The sequence below is a fragment of the Channa argus genome, chromosome 17 (genome assembly GCF_033026475.1).
Source record: "Channa argus isolate prfri chromosome 17, Channa argus male v1.0, whole genome shotgun sequence".
Lineage (NCBI taxonomy): Eukaryota > Metazoa > Chordata > Actinopteri > Anabantiformes > Channidae > Channa > Channa argus.
Window position 1 is genome coordinate 230,425 of NC_090213.1, and position 19,010 is coordinate 249,434.

The 19,010-nt window shown below is 41.0% G+C and overlaps 2 protein-coding genes across 6 annotated transcripts; one reads left to right on the plus strand and one right to left on the minus strand.

Moving 5' to 3' along the window:
• Positions 1–814: 814 nt before the first annotated feature.
• Positions 815–15,440, minus strand: tnfaip2a (tumor necrosis factor, alpha-induced protein 2a). 2 transcript variants are annotated; one of them, XM_067481222.1, is made up of 13 exons: positions 14,963–15,440; positions 11,476–11,583; positions 10,219–10,649; positions 9,684–9,895; positions 8,636–8,750; positions 8,312–8,434; positions 8,005–8,099; positions 7,834–7,926; positions 7,498–7,624; positions 6,453–6,578; positions 6,225–6,374; positions 5,789–5,913; positions 815–4,800 (listed from the first exon to the last, which is right to left on the minus strand). In XM_067481222.1, the coding sequence occupies exons 1-13, from the start codon at positions 15,000–15,002 to the stop codon at positions 4,611–4,613; spliced, it is 1,935 nt and encodes a 644-aa protein (XP_067337323.1). In that variant the 5' UTR covers positions 15,003–15,440; the 3' UTR covers positions 815–4,610. The 2 variants fall into 2 exon arrangements, with proteins under 2 accessions (XP_067337323.1, XP_067337324.1); XM_067481223.1 differs by lacking the exon at positions 14,963–15,440 and adding an exon at positions 14,086–14,735.
• Positions 15,441–15,681: 241 nt separating this feature from the next.
• Positions 15,682–18,951, plus strand: LOC137102113 (protein LBH-like). 4 transcript variants are annotated; one of them, XM_067481285.1, is made up of 6 exons: positions 15,682–15,857; positions 16,679–16,744; positions 17,988–18,053; positions 18,147–18,306; positions 18,419–18,561; positions 18,734–18,951. In XM_067481285.1, the coding sequence occupies exons 3-5, from the start codon at positions 17,988–17,990 to the stop codon at positions 18,478–18,480; spliced, it is 288 nt and encodes a 95-aa protein (XP_067337386.1). In that variant the 5' UTR covers positions 15,682–15,857; positions 16,679–16,744; the 3' UTR covers positions 18,481–18,561; positions 18,734–18,951. The 4 variants fall into 4 exon arrangements, with proteins under 4 accessions (XP_067337386.1, XP_067337385.1, XP_067337383.1 ...); XM_067481282.1 differs by having other exon boundaries at positions 15,695–15,857; positions 18,413–18,561; XM_067481284.1 differs by lacking the exon at positions 16,679–16,744 and having other exon boundaries at positions 15,694–15,857; positions 17,956–18,053; positions 18,413–18,561.
• The last annotated feature ends 59 nt before the right edge of the window (positions 18,952–19,010 follow it).

The window sequence follows — 19,010 nt, forward strand, 5'->3', positions numbered from 1 at the left end:
GCAAATCAAATGTGCCAAAAGAACAGTGTAGAATATGAACTAAGATACAACGGGGTTAAATAACAATATATGTGTTGGGGCTCTAACCTGTTTTAATTCCCTTACACAAATGTTAACTCAATACAACACCAGCACACCTTTATTACATCTAGGAGCCGCATCAGGCATCAAACAGTTAAAAGGCTCTTTAATAGTGTTCCAGTACTCGTTCAGAGGACAAGTTCTTGGTATTTCAAGTCTGATATAATCAATTTTACAGTGTGATCAGACACATTGGTCTGGAACTGATTCCTACTGCAGTGAAAAAATTTTCCATCAGGAATCTGGAGAGTTTGAATAGCAGATGGAAAATGTTACTGAGGGTCTGTGTTAGTTTAGGAATCTGCGAGGGACCAAATATGGACATGTGTCACGTACATTTGCAGCATCATTCTCTGATCAACAGCCATTATCTTTAACTACTTATCCTGTTCAGGTTAATGGGGGGCTGGAATCTATCCCAGCTGTCACTGGGTGAGAGGCAGAGTCCACCCTGGACAGGTCTCCAGTCTGTCTTAGGCCCAACACAGAAAGACATACATCGACAAGCAACCATTTACACCTACGGCCAATTTAGAGTCACCATTTAACCTAACATTCATGTGTTTGGACTGTGGGAGGAAACCCACACAAGCACATTGAGAACATGTGAACTCCACATAGAACTGGGATTTAAACCAGGGACCTTATAGGTGTGGACCAGCAGCACTAACCACTCAAACACTGTGCTGCCCAGTTTTAACATCACTAATAAAAATAATGATCATCACAGTCACTTGATTACAGACTTTTATTTTTTATGTCAGTGAAGTTTATTATTGATCTTTAACACTTGGTCTGTAAAGACTGAAACACTTGTAAAAACACAACTGTAAACCACATAATAATAATTAGAAAGACAACAGTACCTCAGGCTGTTCACAGATATTTTACGATTGGACGGTTAGGTTTTAAATACAGCAGCTTCCTGTAACACTGAAGCAACACAACAAGTCTGTTTTAATATTTATGGTTTTGGACTGAAAACATGTCCTGATTTTAAACAAGGGTGGCATATTAACTGTCTGAGCACTGCGTTTAATTCATTACTAGATTCAATTGGTTTTTCCCAAAATGTAAATAAACCCACTCACTGTTTTAGTCACACATTGGACCTTGTACTTACATATGGCATTGAAACTGATAATTTAATAGTATTTCCTCATAATTCTCTTCTGTCTGACCATTTTCTAATAACATTTGAATTTACAATAATGGACTATACAGCAGTTAGGAAAAAATTCCACTACAGCAGATGTTTATCTGAAAATGCTGTGAATATTTTTAAAGAAATTATCTCTTCATCTTTTTCACCACCATGTGTCAATACTATGGTGAGTAGCCATCTTACTCCTGTACAAATTGATTACTTAGTTGACGATTCTGCAGCCTCATTGCGTATGATACTAGATACAGTTGCCCCTCTGAAAAAAAAGGCAGTGAATCAGAGGAGCCGACCTCCATGGTACAATTCACAAATGCACAGCTTAAAGCAGGCGTCACGAAAATTAGAGAGGAAGTGGCGTTCCACTAATTTAGAAGAATCCCGGTTAGCCTGGAAAAACAGTTTAAAAATGTACAAAAAAGCTCTCCGTGATGCCAGAACAGCATATTATTCCGCACTAATAGAGGAAAACAAGAACAACCCCCGGTTTCTGTTCAGCACTGTAGCCAGGCTGACTAAGAGCCATAGTTCTGTTGAGCCTAGTATACCCTTAACTTTGAGCAGCAATGACTTTATGACTTTCTTTACTGATAAAATTGCAGCCATTAGGGAAAAGATTCACCAGATCCTCCCTTCAAATATTACAGATAGATCTTCATGTACAACAGCTCTAGAATCCTCAATAAGGCCCCAATCCATCTTAGACTGTTTTTCACCCATAGATCTCACTGAGCTAAGTTCAACTATCGCCTCCTCAAAACTAACAACATGTCTTTTAGACCCTGTTCCAACCAAATTGCTTAAAGATGTTCTACCTTTAATAGACACTTTCATATTAGATTTGATTAACCTATCTTTAGAAACTGGCTATGTACCAAAGGCTTATAAAGTTGCTGTAATCAAACCATTACTTAAAAAACCCTGTCTTGATCCAGGTGATTTAGCCAACTACAGACCAATATCAAATCTCCCGTTTATCTCTAAAATCCTGGAAAAAGTAGTTGCAAAACAATTATGTGATCACCTTTACAGGAATAATTTGTATGAAGACTTTCAGTCAGGATTCAGAGCTCATCACAGTACAGAAACAGCACTGGTAAAAGTCTCCAATGATCTTCTCCTCGCTTCAGATAATGGACTTGTGTCCGTACTCGTCTTACTAGACCTTAGTGCCGCATTTGACACCATTGACCACAACATTTTATTACAGAGACTAGAACATGGATTTGGGATTAAAGGAACCACATTACATTGGTTTAAATCTTATCTGTCAGACAGATTCCAACTTGTTCATGTTAATGATGACTCTTCTTTATGCACCAAAGTTAGCTATGGAGTTCCACAGGGCTCTGTGTTAGGACCAATACTTTTTAATCTGTACATGTCACCTTTAGGCAAAATTATTAGGAAACATTCCATAAACTTCCACTGCTATGCAGATGATACCCAGCTCTATTTATCTGTGAAACCAGAAGATACTAACCAATTAGTCAAACTTGAAGCATGTCTAAAAGACATAAAGACCTGGATGTCCTACAATTTCCTACTTCTAAATTCAGACAAAACTGAAATCATCCTCTTTGGGCCTAAAAACATGAGAAATATGCTGTCTAACAATATAGTTACTTTAGATGACATAACTTTGGCCTCCAGTACTGCGGTGAGGAACCTTGGAGTTATTTTTGACCAGGATTTGGCATTTACGTCACATATAAGACAAATCTCTAGAACAGCCTTCTTCCACCTACGGAACATTGCTAAAATTAGAAGCATCCTGTCTCAAAGTGATGCTGAAAAACTGGTCCATGCATTTGTTACTTCTAGGTTGGACTACTGTAATTCCCTACTTCTGGGGTGTCCTAATAACTCCCTAAAAAGCCTTCAATTAATCCAAAATGCTGCAGCAAGAGTGCTGACTGGATTAGGAAAGAGAGATCATATTTCACCTTCACTAGCTTCTCTTCATTGGCTTCCCATAAAATCTAGAATAGAGTTCAAAACCCTCCTCCTTACATACAAAGCTCTTAATGGTCAAGCTCCATCATATTTAAAAGATCTCATAGTTCTGTATCGCCCGATTAGACCACTTCGATCCCAAAATACAGGCCTACTTGTGGTTCCCAGAGTTTGCAAAAGTAGAATGGGAGGCAGAGCCTTTAGCTATCAAGCTCCTCTCCCGTGGAACCAGCTTCCAATCCAAATTCGGGGAGCAGACACCCTCTCTACTTTTAAGACTAGGCTTAAAACTTTCCTTTTTGATAAAGCTTATAGTTAAACTGCTCACTCAACCTGAACTAGCTTTTCTCTATACATTTACTTGTCACCACTGTATACCATTAATTCTATATCCTACAACCTGTACGATGCTTTGTTGTTGCTTTTTTGTTGTTTTGTTGTTGCTTTTTTGTTGTTTTGTTGTTGCTTTTTTGTTGTTTTGTTGTTGCTTTTCTTGTTGTTTTGTTGTTGCTTTTTGTTGTTGCTTTTCGTGGCTCTTTTCTTTTCTTTCTCCACTTTCCACTCACCCCAACCGGTCAAGGCAGATGGCCACCCACCCTGAGCCTGGTTCTGCTGGAGGTTTCTCCCATTAAAGGGAGTTTTTCCTCTCCACTGTTGCCTAGGGCTTGCTCAAGGGGGATTTGTTGGGTTGCTTCTACATACTTGTGTAGTCTGGACTTTATTCTGTAAAGTGCCTTGAGATGACTTTGTTGTAAATTGGCGCTATATAAATAAAGTTGAATTGAATTGAATTGAATATTAATTAATTGAGTGATCCACTTAGGTAGAACAGAGGCTGTTACCTGCCCAGGTGAGACAGCTGAGGGTAGGGTTAACCAGTTAAACATCTGATCGTAGCAGTTTACCTTAATAGGGAGGATACTGCTTGTTGTTAGTTACCACAGTGCCAACAGACCCAACACAGTGAAACACCACCTATGGAGAGGGTGTTCACCCGATGACCCTGTACACTTACCAGGTCTCTAACACAATTGATTTTGTCGGTATTTCATTCAGACAAGTTGTCACAGTAGTTACTGGTGGGGCTAATTGGTCCTGGCTCTCTGTTGAAGCTAATCAGAGCTCCCATGGACCAGCTATGGTAGGTTAATCTTAGGCAGTATAAGAATGGTCATTCCTATGAATACCCGCTCTGTGCTTTGGTGAGGACAGGATTCATACTTGTTCATGGTTTTTTGCACTAGTGGAGCTACCACTTAGCACAGTGGGGACACGGACATGATCCAAGTATGAGACTGGGTACTTGGCTTTCAGAATAAAAGTCTATGTTTGTAATATGAAGAAGCAGCTACACTGGAGCATGATGGGACAAGCAATAAATACTGTTCACTGGCTGCCAAGCTGACACACTTCAGGACTTGAGCCCCATCTGATTCATCTTATTACTGATCCATTTGACTTTAACCTTGGAAAAGAAGGGAGGGCTGTGATTGGCTGAACCATCGCTGCGCCGGTTGTCCTCCACGCTGCGCCTGATGGCGCGAACATGAGCAGCTGAGAGGCCAGGTTTTAGAGACAGCAGTGCCAACACATGAGCGTTACTGTGGAGAGCGACACACAGAAGTGATCAATAAAGCCAGTGTCACTGTGTGTAGCACAAACTACAGGAACTCAACACAACTAAGACATGACCACAAATGCCCCCTCCAACTCTGCTAGAGGTCTATATTCCTGCTGTGCTGATAGCCAGAGCTAAGAGAATAAAGTTTAGAACAAATCCTGTTAAATTATGGGCTTTTCTGTAGTCACTGTGTGTTTTATTAGATACCAAAATCACCAACTAAATGAAGATAATTTTCCTCCCCCAGAAAATATTTCTGTAGGCACAATGACAGATGTCCAAGGTGATGCTGGATGGATACTGACCATGTGGGCATGGATGCAGAGACTGTCAAAGCTGTTCTCTAAAGCTGGTCTAAAACTGTAGCAAGTAGCTGCTTTAACCCAAACCGGAACCTGTCCCTAAACCCAACTGTCGAGTTTTTGTGTGTTTATTACTGTAACCATGCCAATGATGGTCCAGGGTATGAAGACAAGATGCTGAGCTGAAGAGGAGGTACCACAGGGTCTGTTTAACCTCCACCTGTGGCCCTGATAACAACGGACAAATGGGCACCGAGCAGGTTAATAACAACTGAATTGTGTGGGATGTCACCATTTAGAAAACATTTACTTACTGTACATACAAACACTGTGACAGCTATAGTTGTTGATAAATAAAAACTCTCCGGTCGACTTGGAGCTACTAGTTCCTGTTGTTGACAGTTTCACACAAAACAGTTTTTTTAAGTTAAACAATCTATTAAAAGACAAGATGATTGGTTAAAAACCTACTCCAACATTTAAATTAATCTGCTGGTGTATTACAATTTATCTGTCACAGGGCACATGTAATTTTACTTTGAAGAGTTGAATACTTGGAGTATTTCTACACAGTGCTATCAGTTGTTATAGTTTCTCCACCCCCGGAAAACTCTGAACAATATTGCAGTTATTACATTTCATTAAAAAAATGTTGTGGGTCTTTACCTGAGGTCGGGGAACGTCCGGACCAGACTGACCATCTCCAGCTGAACACTTCCTGGATCCTGCAGACGGAGCATTTCAGCAATGCTGAAGAGCATCTCACGGAGCCACGAAGCCTCAGTGCAGCCCTGAGGAAACACATCCGCACTATTCACATCTTGTACTTCAGTAAACATGGACAGTAGTAGAGTCTGTTTATAGTAGTGCAGTCAGTAGTGGAGTTGTTAGCACTGCTGCCTCACAACTAGGTTGTGGGATCTCAGCCCGGCCGCCTGAGGCCTTTCAGTGTAGCGTTTGCATGATCTCCCTGTGCTTAAAATTGCCTTTTGGAAAACTTGGCTATTAAACCTTTTTACACCAAGAGACAGGATGATGCAGCAGGCATCTGAAAACATCTGCACGTGTGCATTGTTTTCAGATGTGCGTGGACGTGTCTCACCCTCTCGGTGAAGAAGTCACTGATATTTTGAGCATCTTCGATCATTCGTTGAGCTCCGGCCACCTCCTGCTCTCTATTCTTCATCCTGGCTTTCATCATCCGATTCACGTACTTTAGGGCCACGTCCTGATGGATGACATGCAGCAGAGACTGCAGGGAAGGAGATAGGTGTTCAGGCACTCAAGTGCACAGGCAGAGACAAGTGAACAGGTGAACAGGCAGCCTCACCTTTCTGCAGACTGATTTCAGGTCAGTCAGGTCGGTCAATTGCTGGTTCAGGTACTCCAGCACAGAGTCAACAACAGGAAGTGACCGATCCAACCAGATGGGCGTCCACAGCTCAGAGAAACCCACCTGAACACACACATAGGTAACATTGACATTTGAGTGAGAAGAAAGACAGAGCGTGTGCATCATCGAGGATCTACTGTCACTCTCAGGATTGTACAGAACTATTTTATCAACAGAAAATGGGTTCTCAGTTTGTCAGGATGGGGAGTTACTCTGAATTTTAGGCCGGATGCAACGTTCTGACTCCTGATGGAGGCTTCCCTGAAGGTTTTTTTTGCTGAAGATGAGCTGCAGCTTCACAGATGACTCCATGTTTTACTGGTGAAAACCTGCTCTGCTATAATAAGGACATAATAATGAAGGTTGAGTCAATCTAATTATCTGAACATTCCCAACGTTTCAGGACAGATACTTAACAAAAGCTCAACACGAAGTGGGTGCTTAAATCAAAGGACAGAATGATGTTAGTGGATATTCAGAGGAATAATGTTGATCACAGGTTAGAGACAAGGGCGACTGTGGCAAAGGAGGGTAGAGCGGTTTTCCACCAATTTCACAGTTGTTGGTTCAATCCCCGGCTCCTCTGATCACTTGTCGAAGTGTGTTACTAACTTAGTAACTTAGTTGCTCCCGGTGAGTGTTGGCCAGCTGCATAGCAGCTCCACCATCGGCGTATGAGTGTGCGTGTGAGTGTGAATGCGAATGTGTGAATGAGAAGCAGTGTAAAGCTTTGAGTGCCAATAGGTAGAAAAGCGCTATATAAGTGCAGACCATTTTCCATTTACAAGCTGTGACTGATTAGGCTGAGATTCAGCAGTGCTTTAATGAAGATGAGCAGCTGTGTTTGTGTGTGTGTGGAGATAGCTAAATTCACGTCCTTCAATGTTAGTCGGTCTTGTATCTGTTTATGTATATTAACAAAATATAACCAGTGTGTGAGGAGTGACTACTGCAGTGCTGTCGGTATAGACAGTACTTATACCTTTACTTGGGCTTGAATAGGACAGGTGAAACACTTGTGCCCACAATCCCTCAGGGCAGACAAAGTGTCCAGACAGCGCTGTCTCTGCTGCTCCGACAAACGTCCTGTTTGACCTGAGATGTATTCGCTGAGGAGAGTCACAAACAACTAATCAGAGAAGCAGGTCGGCCACATGTTAAGACATCATCAACACAGTTTACAGGAAAGAACCATGAGGCGGCATCAAAAGTCAAATGTGTCACAACGTTAGTGCTGTAGATTCCTTTCAATGAAATGAAACACTAAACATGATCTGAAGCACTGATCTGTGATGCAGGTAACTGTAGGTAAACTCACCTGAGCTGCTCCTCACAGACCAGGTGAGCTTTGATCACAGGGAGGACGTTCCTGTGGTTTCCCTTAACAAACTCCTCCAAACGCATCTTGTAGCTAACACACACATACAGGATCCATCAAACATGTCTTTACATGTTAATAATGCTCTTGTTACCTGTGGTTGCTGCCCACCTGCTGAGGAAGTTCTCTAGGTGAACTGTGATCCTCTCAGCTTTGCTCTGGTCTCTTATTACACAGCTGAACTCAGTCAGGGATCCTTGTATGATCTGGAAACAGAAACACCACCACATACCTACCACCCTCAATATAAAGGGTCAAAAAAGAGTCACGTAAAACTGCAACACACCTGTGAAAATCACAACCTGGATTACAGGTGTTTTACACAGATCGGCTGTACTGTCAAGCAAAATGTTTATTTTCCCAACCTAGTTATCTTGCTTTACCCATACATGTCTCACCTGTACTGACTGTGTCTCACCTGTATGACGTCTACAGCTAATGGGCTGAAGAAGTAATCACTAAGAATTTCTGGTTTGTTGCCTTTCATCCAGCTCTGCTCTTCTTTCTCCAACACTGTGCTGAGCCACAGCTTCACTTTGTCCTCAAGAAAAGAAATGTACAAAACACATAAACATACAGTATTATACAGTACTTCACTGTGGTAGAGTAGTGGAGTCAAAAAATACTGTGGTGAAAACGTCAGGTCCTTTGATTACCCAGAAAACAAGGATTAACAGGATTTAACGGTAATTTACTCAACAGAATATTTTGAGAAAACAAAAACGGTTCTACTGGTCTTTACCTCTTTGTAGGTGAGGTACTGCTCCTCCAACCGGTTCAGATCCTCTGTCAGCAGCAGAGAACCTAGACAGGCCACCTTCACCTTTCCATCTAGTTCTTCATGTTTCAATATTTCACTGAGAAAGAACAGAGAACCCATTGTCAGCTAAGATTTTACACTGAAACTGTAAAGAACTGAACCTTAGTGGACTCTGGTTGGTTCCAGCCCTCCAAGTCACAGTTCACATTTGAACAGTGGCAGTGGCAGTTTTTGAATAAGCTGACTTACTCAACCTTCTGTAGACCTCTTGTCTTCCTCTGTCACATTTAATGCTGTGTTTTTATGGTTGGCTGCAGTGACTCTCTGTGGTTTTTAGTCTTTACGTTTCTCTTGTTTACCGTGAATCAGTGTCATTTCTAAACCAGATAATCAGATAAAATGAAATTCTGTAACATCCACCACCTGTAATTGTTTTACAGTCCACTGCACAAAACTTCAGCTAAATTTCTTTCTTTCTTTAATCCTATAGTTGGAACCCTAAGGAGGCCAGCAGATGGTAGAAATCTGTCTGTACTGTCTTAGGGTCTGAAATCACTGAACTGGACATAAATTCTCAGAGTGATGCTCTGTTGGTCCAGGGAAAGCTTCCTGGGCTGTATTCATAATTTAACACCCTCAGTTCACACTTCAACTCTTGTAAATCCTGCGTTCAACTCAGTTCAAACTCCAGTTTCCTCCCACAGTCCAAAGACATGCATGTTCGGTTAGTTGGTGACTCTAAATTATCTTTAGGTGTGAATATGAGTGTAAATGTTTGTCTGTCTATGTTTTTCTCTCTATGTTGGCCCTGAGGTAAACTGGAGACCTCTCATCCAGTGACAGCTGGGATAGGCTCCAGCTCCCCCATGACCCTGAACACAATAAGTGGTTACAGATAATGGATAGATGGAGGGTCTGTAGCCCTGGATCAGAACACAAAGTGTTCTGGTTTAAATAGATCTTAACTCCATAAGTGAAGACATAAATCTGCAGAACCACCAACCAGGTATCTTTGCAAAGACAGACTCACTATGGATAGCGGTGGTTGACCCAGAGCAGCACGTAGCTACAGTCGTCCACATCCAGTCCCGGAGCAGCAAGTTCAGTCAGCCGAGCAGAGAAACTCTGATGATAGAGTCCAGCGTAGACATTCAGGATGTCCATGTGTGGAGGGTAACAGTCCATCACTGCTCTAACCACCGTCAGCAGATCCTTCTTTAGACACTTCCCCATGCGAAGCACCTGAACACATAGGAAACAGGATGGAGTGTCCACATAAAAGAGACAAATCAGTATTTTAAAGAAAATGGAGTGATTCTGTTTTCAAAGTAAAACAATGAGCGGTGTAAGTAATGCTTTCAGAGACAAATGGAATAGAATAACCAGGTTTCTACTCCAGAACTAAAAATAAGTGGAAGCAGAGCTTTTTAGATGAGACAAGGAGCAATTTTGGTTTACCTACAAAGAAAAAGTGTGGTAGAGGACAAAACGAATGAGACACATGATTCTTTCACAGAGAGTTTGTGTCTTATTGTTTCCATGTGTTGGTCTCGTAGGTATCTAACCTCATTCTTCACTGGGGAGGACGGGCCATCGGTTCCACTCCAGTCGTCCTCTGCTGCGATCTTCATCCTGGACTGCACCATGTTCTGCAGCAGAACGTTGTGATTGCTGAGACACTTCTGAGGACGCCAACATGGAACTCGGACATTCACACAGCCCATCCAGCGCCGGTCCTGCACCTCCTGTTGCTGAATGGAGGCCACGGCACTCCTCAAGACCTCCAGCTCTCCTGGAGAGGACGGGGAGGTGAAGGAGTTGTGGACGGCCATCCATATCTGCAGTAATAGAGCCTCGAGGTCCTTGTGCAGCTGGTCCTCGTCCTGCTCACAGGGACAGTCCTGAGTGAAAAGCTGTTCCTCCCTGATGATCAGCCTCCTGCTGATCTGCTCTAACTGCTCCTCCTTATGCTCCTCCACACAGTCCAATGCATCCTCTGCAAGAACCAGAACACTGTTAATCTGTAACACACTGACAGGGCAGGTTTATTGGGAGTGTATGAGATCCAGAAAACAGAAACAACACTAGATATGGAGTAGAACAGAGTTTTAGAAATATCTGCAATTAGATAGAAATACTAAGGTTTTGTGTATAATGCCTGAGGTTTTGTTGGTTATTTCTGGGTTGTTCTGGTTGTAAGCAGGGTTCTGGTGGTTCAGGTCAAAGGGAGGTTCTGTGTTGTTCTATATCTTGCTGTAGCGTCATGTTCTGCTGATCCTAACTGTAGCTTTGCTTGTTTTCTGATTGTGCTTGTTCTGTCTGAGGTTGTGTAGGTTCTGACCTGGAGTGTTTTCTTTGGGTCTGGGTTCAGCTTCACTTTGATTTGTTGAGGTTTTGATATTTCTTCCTAAGGTTTTGCTGGTTCTAGCTTTGGATTTGCTGGGTCTAATTCACATTGCTGTTTTTGGTGGTGAAAAGTGTTTCTAACTCATGATGTTGGTTCTAGCTGATGTTTTCGTGCTTCTATCCTGATGATGATGTTGACATGAGGTTCTACAGGTCTTGGACATGTTTGGAAGCTTTTGCCTGAAGTCGTACAGCTGTTTTGGGGTTCTTATAATTGTAACTGATGCTCAGATGGTTCCAGTTCATGATCTAACGTGACGTTCTGATGGTTCTTGCTGTAGTTTTTGTGTTTCTACCTTTGATTCTGCCTGTTGTAGCTGAGGTTCTTTTCAGCTTAACCTGAGACCTGGTTCTGTTCTGTTCCAAAATGCTCTGTTCATGTTGAATCTAATAAATGATGTCTGTGTGGTTCTTACCGGCAGTTTGGTCTGGCTTCTTCTCCTTGCGGTTTCTTCTGAACTGTGCAGGGATCTTCAGTTTCGGCAGTTTCCTCCTCTCTCCTCCTTCGGAGTCCTCCTGGACTCCTGAACATTCAATACCACCTTATTAGTAGGAGAGCTGTAAGCACAGCTCTCATTAGTGGGAGAGCTTTAAGCACAGCTCTCATTAGTGGGAGAGCTGTAAGCACAGCTCTCACACTATTGAGATCCTTTTCTTTATTATTATTATTATTATTATTATAGCTCGTTTTTCGGTCGCTATCTAGTCCTAGACGGTTTGTCGTAGAAACTTCGTTCCACTTCCTAAACGTAGGTCCCTTTTAGGACAGGGGTGGTATTACTTTTCTCATTAATAACTTTTATACTTTTTATTATATTTCACTTTTTATGAACTTTTTTTCCCATAGAAAATGAATGGAAGGCACTTAAAATTTCCCTTCAACTTGCCACTTTTCATCTGCCTCTTGTGTCGTCATACTTTGGAGTAGAAACTTCATTTAAAGTTTATACGGGTCTAGTCCCTTTCAACTTGTTCTGGGTGGATCAGCTTCTTTCTATCTTTTATACTTTTTGAATAATCGCAGTTTTAGTTTTAGGCAACTTTTGGAGCTTTTTCAACTTTTCCATTAGTGTGTATTGCGGAATGTTGGAGCAGCTAGAGTGGGTGACATCACACGCACTCTAACTTTTCAGCTTCCACTTTTAGCAACTTTTTTCCTTCTTTTCCTTCTTTCCTTCAGTCAACTTTAATCTTACATAAACAAACTATACATCAGAATGTAGGTATTTTTGTGTTCTTTCAGTAAATGTAACTCTCATAGTCACAGGACTGACGGTTCTTTCTCCAAGTGTCCAGAAGCAGAGAGAGTGCCGGCTGAAACTCCCATTGGAGCCCATTATAACAGAGGTTCTTAAATTCTAATCAAATCACAAACGGGGGGCTGTTTTAAAATCGCCACCACGCCTTCATTTTATGGAGTATCTTCAAATAAAGTACATCAGTGTGTTCATTGAAGCCTTTTGTCACTCACAGTTTTTGAATTGTTTCGATAGGACTAATACTTTTTCATATTTTGAGCATTTTGCGAGGCATAGTCTCAGCACTTTTCCAGCCTGCCTTTGCATTTGGCTCACATGACTCAGCAGGCAGGCAGTGGGCAGCAGTCATTGTCATGGTAACGGACACAGCTGCATGACGTCATGTAATCAGCCTCAGAGCTGTGTCCACACACTTTACCTGAGTTTTTCTCCCTCAACATACACAGTGGAGACACACACAGACACACACCCTCACAGACAGGAAATACCCTTTCAAAATAAAAGCCTTTCATAATATTTTATCCACTTTTTAGCATTTAAATGCTAAAATGACTTTGTGGTGAAGTTTCCCTACACACACCCTCACAGACAGGAAACACTTTCAAAATAAAAGCCTTTTATCATTCTTATTTTAATTATTTAGCATTTAAATGCTAAAATAAGTTTGTTTTGAAGTCTCCCTACAGTGGACACACAAACTACCACACAGACACAGACAGGAAACACACTTTCAAATTAAAAGCTCTTTTCAACTTTTTAACAGTTTTTCAGCATTAAAATGGTTCCTTCATTTCTAAGTAGTTACTTCTAGCTTTTTTCTTTACACTTTAATAGCAACTTTTTTACTTTGCTTCTTTTTTTGTTTCTTTTAACTTTGGGAATATTTACCTTTTCCTTTGTTTCTTACTACTTCTTTCCACTTTTGTTAATCAAGTTGTTGCTTTTTCACTTCTTACTTTTTTCTTTACACTTTCAATAGGAACTTTTTACTTTGCTTCTTTTTCTGTTTCTTTACACTTTAAATATCAACTTTTTACTTATTTACTTCCTCCATTGTTACCTTCTACTTTTTTTCTTTTCTGAATTCAACTTTTCCTGGGATTTTGGATTTTTTCTTTTTCTTGTCATCTTCTTCTTTCTTTTTTTGTTTGTTTTTATCTCTCTTCAGCGTTTGCGGCTTTGAACGTACAAACGCCTCTGCTCTCACCAGCTTCTGAGCGGTCGGCCTCTACCGGGCGACTTAACAGCTCTCCCACGTAATTTCCTTGGAAATTGCCTTTTCTAGTTACACATTGTGTTCTTCTCTGCTGAACCGGTTTAAATAACAGAAATACTGAGGGTTTCACGTTGAGCTGAGAAGGTTCTGGAATGCACGGAATTTTATTCTGACAAATGGTCATAGGTCAAATTTGTAATAATTTAATGATAAATCTTACGCTTGTCCTTAAATAATTAGTTTTTAAATTAGAAAATGTTTTTAAACGGAAATCTGGTTTAAAAAAAGACCTAAAAAAAAACTACTAATCCTCAGCCTTGTTTCTGTGACCCTGCTGAACCGGGTTCAAATACAGTTACATTTTAGAGCAAGACTCAGTAAAAAACATTTGAGCTTAAAACCCCTTGTAACTTAACCAACACAGAAAAGATCCGGTTAATACCAAACCTCAGTCTTTACAAAAACTTGCCCTGACTCTATTTCTCTACTGGGATCTGAGCGGAGAATACACGGGTTTTCAGGTAAAACCAGGTCCAGCAGCGGCTGCCTACCTTTCATGTCTTAGATTCAGTGACGGAGCAGACATAACTAATGATATGTCGGCGTGAAGGAGTCGGTTCTGTTAGCCGACGCTTCAGGGGAACGATGAGCCCGGTTCCGCTCTAAGTGCCCTCACATTTATTTTTAGAATGAATCCCAGATAACATTAAACCTCTGTCACTGTCTCTGTCACTGCCTGCCTTTGACCAATCAGCTGTTAGGACAGACAGGACCATACCATCTGGTTCACAAGGGGATGGGGGGAGACAGCTGGTTCGTGTTCAGGATCTAGAATAGATCGGACTGGGGCCCACAAACTAAATAGTGTGGCGCATTTTGAAACAATACACTTACACTATTTTATTAGGATAATAGTCTGTTTATAAAATGTTTGTTTAGTTTTTAACTAGTCCATGCATTTGTTGCTTCTAATTTGGACTACAGGACGTCTCAGTGACTCCCTGCAAATCCTGCAATTAATTTACAGTTCTGCAGCAAGAGAGATCATAATTCGCCTTCACTAGCTTCTCTCCATTGGCTTCCTATAAAATCTAGAATAGGATTTAACACCCTGTTTATTATGTATAAAGCTCTAAACGGTCAAGCTCCATCATATGTAACAGGAACCATCTTATTTATACCAGAAATCACGGTATTCTGAAAATGATATGGTTTAATACAAAAGTATATAGAATAATTAAAATGATAAAAAATGCACACATACCAGCCTTAATTTAAATCATAAATTTGTCCGAACTATAAAAACCAGAAGAGGTAAAAAATTAAGAGACATTTGGAGGAGAAAGAGGCAAACTGAATGATGTGGCTCAGAAATCTCATCACTAATGACGAGGTGGAGCCTTAATGTGGAATAAATGCTGTTCTCACCGGTCTGTTGACACTCGCGCGACACAAGGAAACTGAACATCTTCAGAACCAGGATTCAAATAAATCAGAATCTGCAGAGGATTTAGTGAAAAGCCAGAACCAGACGATGCAAACGTCTGAAACGCTCCCGAAGACTGTAAGATTCACAGCATCCCTGTTCTCATTTCTTCCTTTTTTACTTTCAGGTTCGATTTGAACCGTCACTGCACTGCACCAGATTTTCCTAGAGCACAGTCATCAAAGCAAAGCTCTGCAGTTTTTCCCTGCCTCGTTTTTACTCCCCTCATCCTCCTTCATTAGTTTTATCTTCACTGAATTAAACTACTTCAAATGAGGAAAAGCAAAAGTCCTATTTAGATCACCGACAGGAAAAGGCAAAAACACAGAATGTACATAAAAAAATCAGGGACTGATGGTGGACATCCTGTGGTCAGCAGCACCAGCTCAGGGCCGTCCTGGACTGGAAGGACTGGTGGCACTGGAAAGCAGAGTGGTAGAAGTGAAAACATAAAGAGCTTAAAGTTAAGCGGAATTACCTTAACAATTAAAAACAATAAAATTCTTCATAGACCCCTTTACTTTTTTAATCAGACTGATTAAATTTTACATCTGGTCTACTTCCTTCTTCTCTGGTTTTAACTGTTTACTGTGTTTTTCCTTCATGAGACGACACAAAAAAATCTGAGCAGAGTCAAATCAGGACGACATGCAAAACACACACACACACACACACACACACACACACACACACACACACACACACACACACACTTGAATCTGACCTAAGAGCAGCTACAACAGCAGCAGCAGCAGCACTCGAGTGTTTGGTCATCGAGCTTCACACATGAAACTCTGAGAATCAAACTCTAAAACTCTTCTTCATCTAAATCAACAGGTGCGTCATCTTTTTCTTCATCACTTTACTTTAAGGGGTTGATTGTTTGGCTGTGGATGATATTTGGACATGTTGGACCAGTGGCACACAGCTCAGTGTAGTAACGTCTTTATTAAAATGTGTGATTGTGGCTGTAAAGACATTAATACTGATCTAAAAAAACTGAGTCTGAAAGTAAATCTGATCCAGGTTCAGGTTCAGACATTTGTGATTGGAACAGGAAGTAAAAGAAGTTCCAAAATTAATCTAATAACGCGTCCGTTGTCATGGTGACAGAGCCGTGATGTGTTCAGGGTCTGTTTGTTCTTTGGGAAATAAAAAAAGTTTAGCGATGGTGTTAAATTATCCAGGAGTTTCCACAGGGTTTGTCTTACCTGTCTCATCTGATCTCACCTGTCTCACCTGCACTGCATTATACAGCAGGGCTGGAAACAGCATTTCAGTACAACTTTGCTGTACTTGGACTTTACAAGAGTATTTCCATTTTATATTATTTTTACTCTTTTTACTCTAACAAAAATACTTTGTACTACAGTTACCTAAAAATTACTTTCATAGTCTGATAAATAAAATGTATTACATATAATTTCAGGATAATATAAGGACATGAAAGGGGTGAACACATGAATGCATCAGTAATTCTAATGGGAAATTCTGCAGAGTAGTTTTAGTACTGTAGTTTCTTTCTAGTTTTATACACCTAAATCTACAAAAAAAAAAAAAAAAAAAAAACTTCCTTTCTGCTCTTTCTTGCACTTGCATCTCATGAAATGGAAACACCTTCTGATAGGACTTTGCTTGATGTTTTTTCTTTGACTTAGATTTCTGCTGCTTTGTACCTCACTTGTCAGTCGCTTTGGATAAAAGCGTCTGCTAAATGAATAAAGGTAAATGTTCTTTTGTTACTTTATACTTTAATGTTTTTGTACCTTTGCTTATGTACCATTTTGAACATGTAAGTTAAATAATATCATTATATTTTCCAAAGATGAACAATTAACCTTCAGAGAAAACTCCGTCTGTCTGTTTGAACATCAGCTCCCTCTGCTGGACACAGTGCAGAGAGACGGGAACATATATTTCTACACTATAGTATTTCTTCTTATACTTAAAGCTCTGAGGATTTATTTCGCTGTGAAGAACTCTGTAACATGCTCAGTAACTCTCATTAGTCTGCCAGAAACCCTTGAACCTTTTAAATAAGCCCTGGTTGTTTCTTTTTGAACTCTGGACCCCTGTTAAGAACCTGGGTACAGCAAAGTCCTTCATAAACACCCGAGCTCTCTGAAGAACTCTATATCCAAACCTGAACATTCTTGCTTTTTAGAACCATAAAAGTCTGTGAAAAATCTCAGACCCTTTAATTTGAAGAAGAACCTCTCCGGACCTGGATCTGATTTGCAACTTTTTTAGATCACACAGACAATAAGTAAAATATAATAAATAAATTGTTCAGGGTAAACACCAATAGAGCACCCCGGAACTATAAAGAACCATGGATCCTGTTCTCAATAAGAATGTTAAACCTCTCAGAAACTAAACCTATAAAAAATTTTAAGTAACCCCATGGACAACATGTTTCAAGAACTCCTAAAACCTTCTTAGCAAACTCTGGAGTTTTATCAAGAACTGTTCTTGATTTTGAAATGACCCCTATGAAGAAGTCAGGGGAAAATACCTGAAAGTCACTGCTGGGGGATGAAACCTGACTTTCTGAGGTTGCAATGTTCTTGGCAGCAGGCTGTTTGTGTGATGTCATGTATCCCATAATGCACTGTGGCAGGCTGTGCTGATTTCCATGGATTTGCCTTCACAGGTGCAGGTCTGCAGCATCAGTGATGTAAAATCTGCACTGTGGGTTTTTCATGTTGATGTAGACATAAATGCTTCACGTAAGACTGAAGGTGACGTCTTACTTCATACATGTGACAACAAAATTATATTTTAAAATAAAATATAAATATTCTCCTGAATGTCACACTGGATGAACCTTCCACCTCTGACAGTGACAGCAGAATAAAAAACAAGTCCCAGCTGCCAAGAAAAAAAAAAAAAAAAAAAAACGCACCATGTTTCAGACCTTTTTGTCTCTTGACAGCTTCCTATTTCTCTGTTCTGTAATTGGCCCAGATGACTGAGGTGATGAACACCTGTGAAATCTCTGGAGCCTCTGGCGAAGACATAGATCACTTCCAGGTAAGACTCCACACAAAACCAGCTGTCCTAGAATCTGGTGTGTTCCCCTGCAGTCAGCAACAATCGTTTGATTGCTCCACTCTTCCTCTCCAGGGGCTGCCAGACTGTGTGGAGAATTTTCCCAAACTTTCCAGGCATCTCCCATCCATTGTGGTGGAGCCGATAGATGGAGGAAATGTGGAGAGTGGAGAGCTGCGCTGGCCTCCTGATGATGTCAGCAGTAGTGTCACAGAGGGACACACCCATGTGACAGGTGGGGGTAATCACCTTAAATAGAAACACATTGAAAGAATGGCTTTACCTTGTGTTTCTATTATACCTGAGCCAGTGATGTCACCAGGTGTTTTTTTTTTCGCCAGGTGCAGGTGTACCTGCAGAGGAGGTGAAGCCAGAGCAGCAGATGATGGGTGGATTTAAAACTTCCTGACAGATATGGCTCTTTTATTCTCAATCATTCGGTGTGAAGGTGCTGAGGGCGGGGCCTCCTCAACTGTAGCCCCACCTGCAGGTCAGAGGAGTGCGGTCAGACATGTGACAGTGGTCAGGTGTAAAATGAGCAGCTGGTCTCTTCGTTATAAAACGTGACTCTTTGTTTGTCAGAGATCAGAAAGCGACTGTTTTGGTTGTCTCCATTGGTTTATTGTTCGTCTGCTCTGACCAGTGTTGTCTCTGATCCACAGGTAACATCAACACTACACGTTATCACCTTCATGTATTTGTGTCAGTTTGCCAACGATCAGATACTGTCTTTGTTTTATAAACATACCTGTCCCCACTCACCTGTAATCTCTGTGTCTTTTGGATCCTTGCCTGGTCTTTGGAGTCCTGTCTCAATGTCCCCTTGTGGACATTTGTCTGAAGATTTCTCTGCCAGCTATAAACTCTCTGCTGCAGTCTGGTCCAGTTTCTGTCTTTCATTCTTTTCACTGAGCACCAGTAAGGGTCAGCTACTGGACC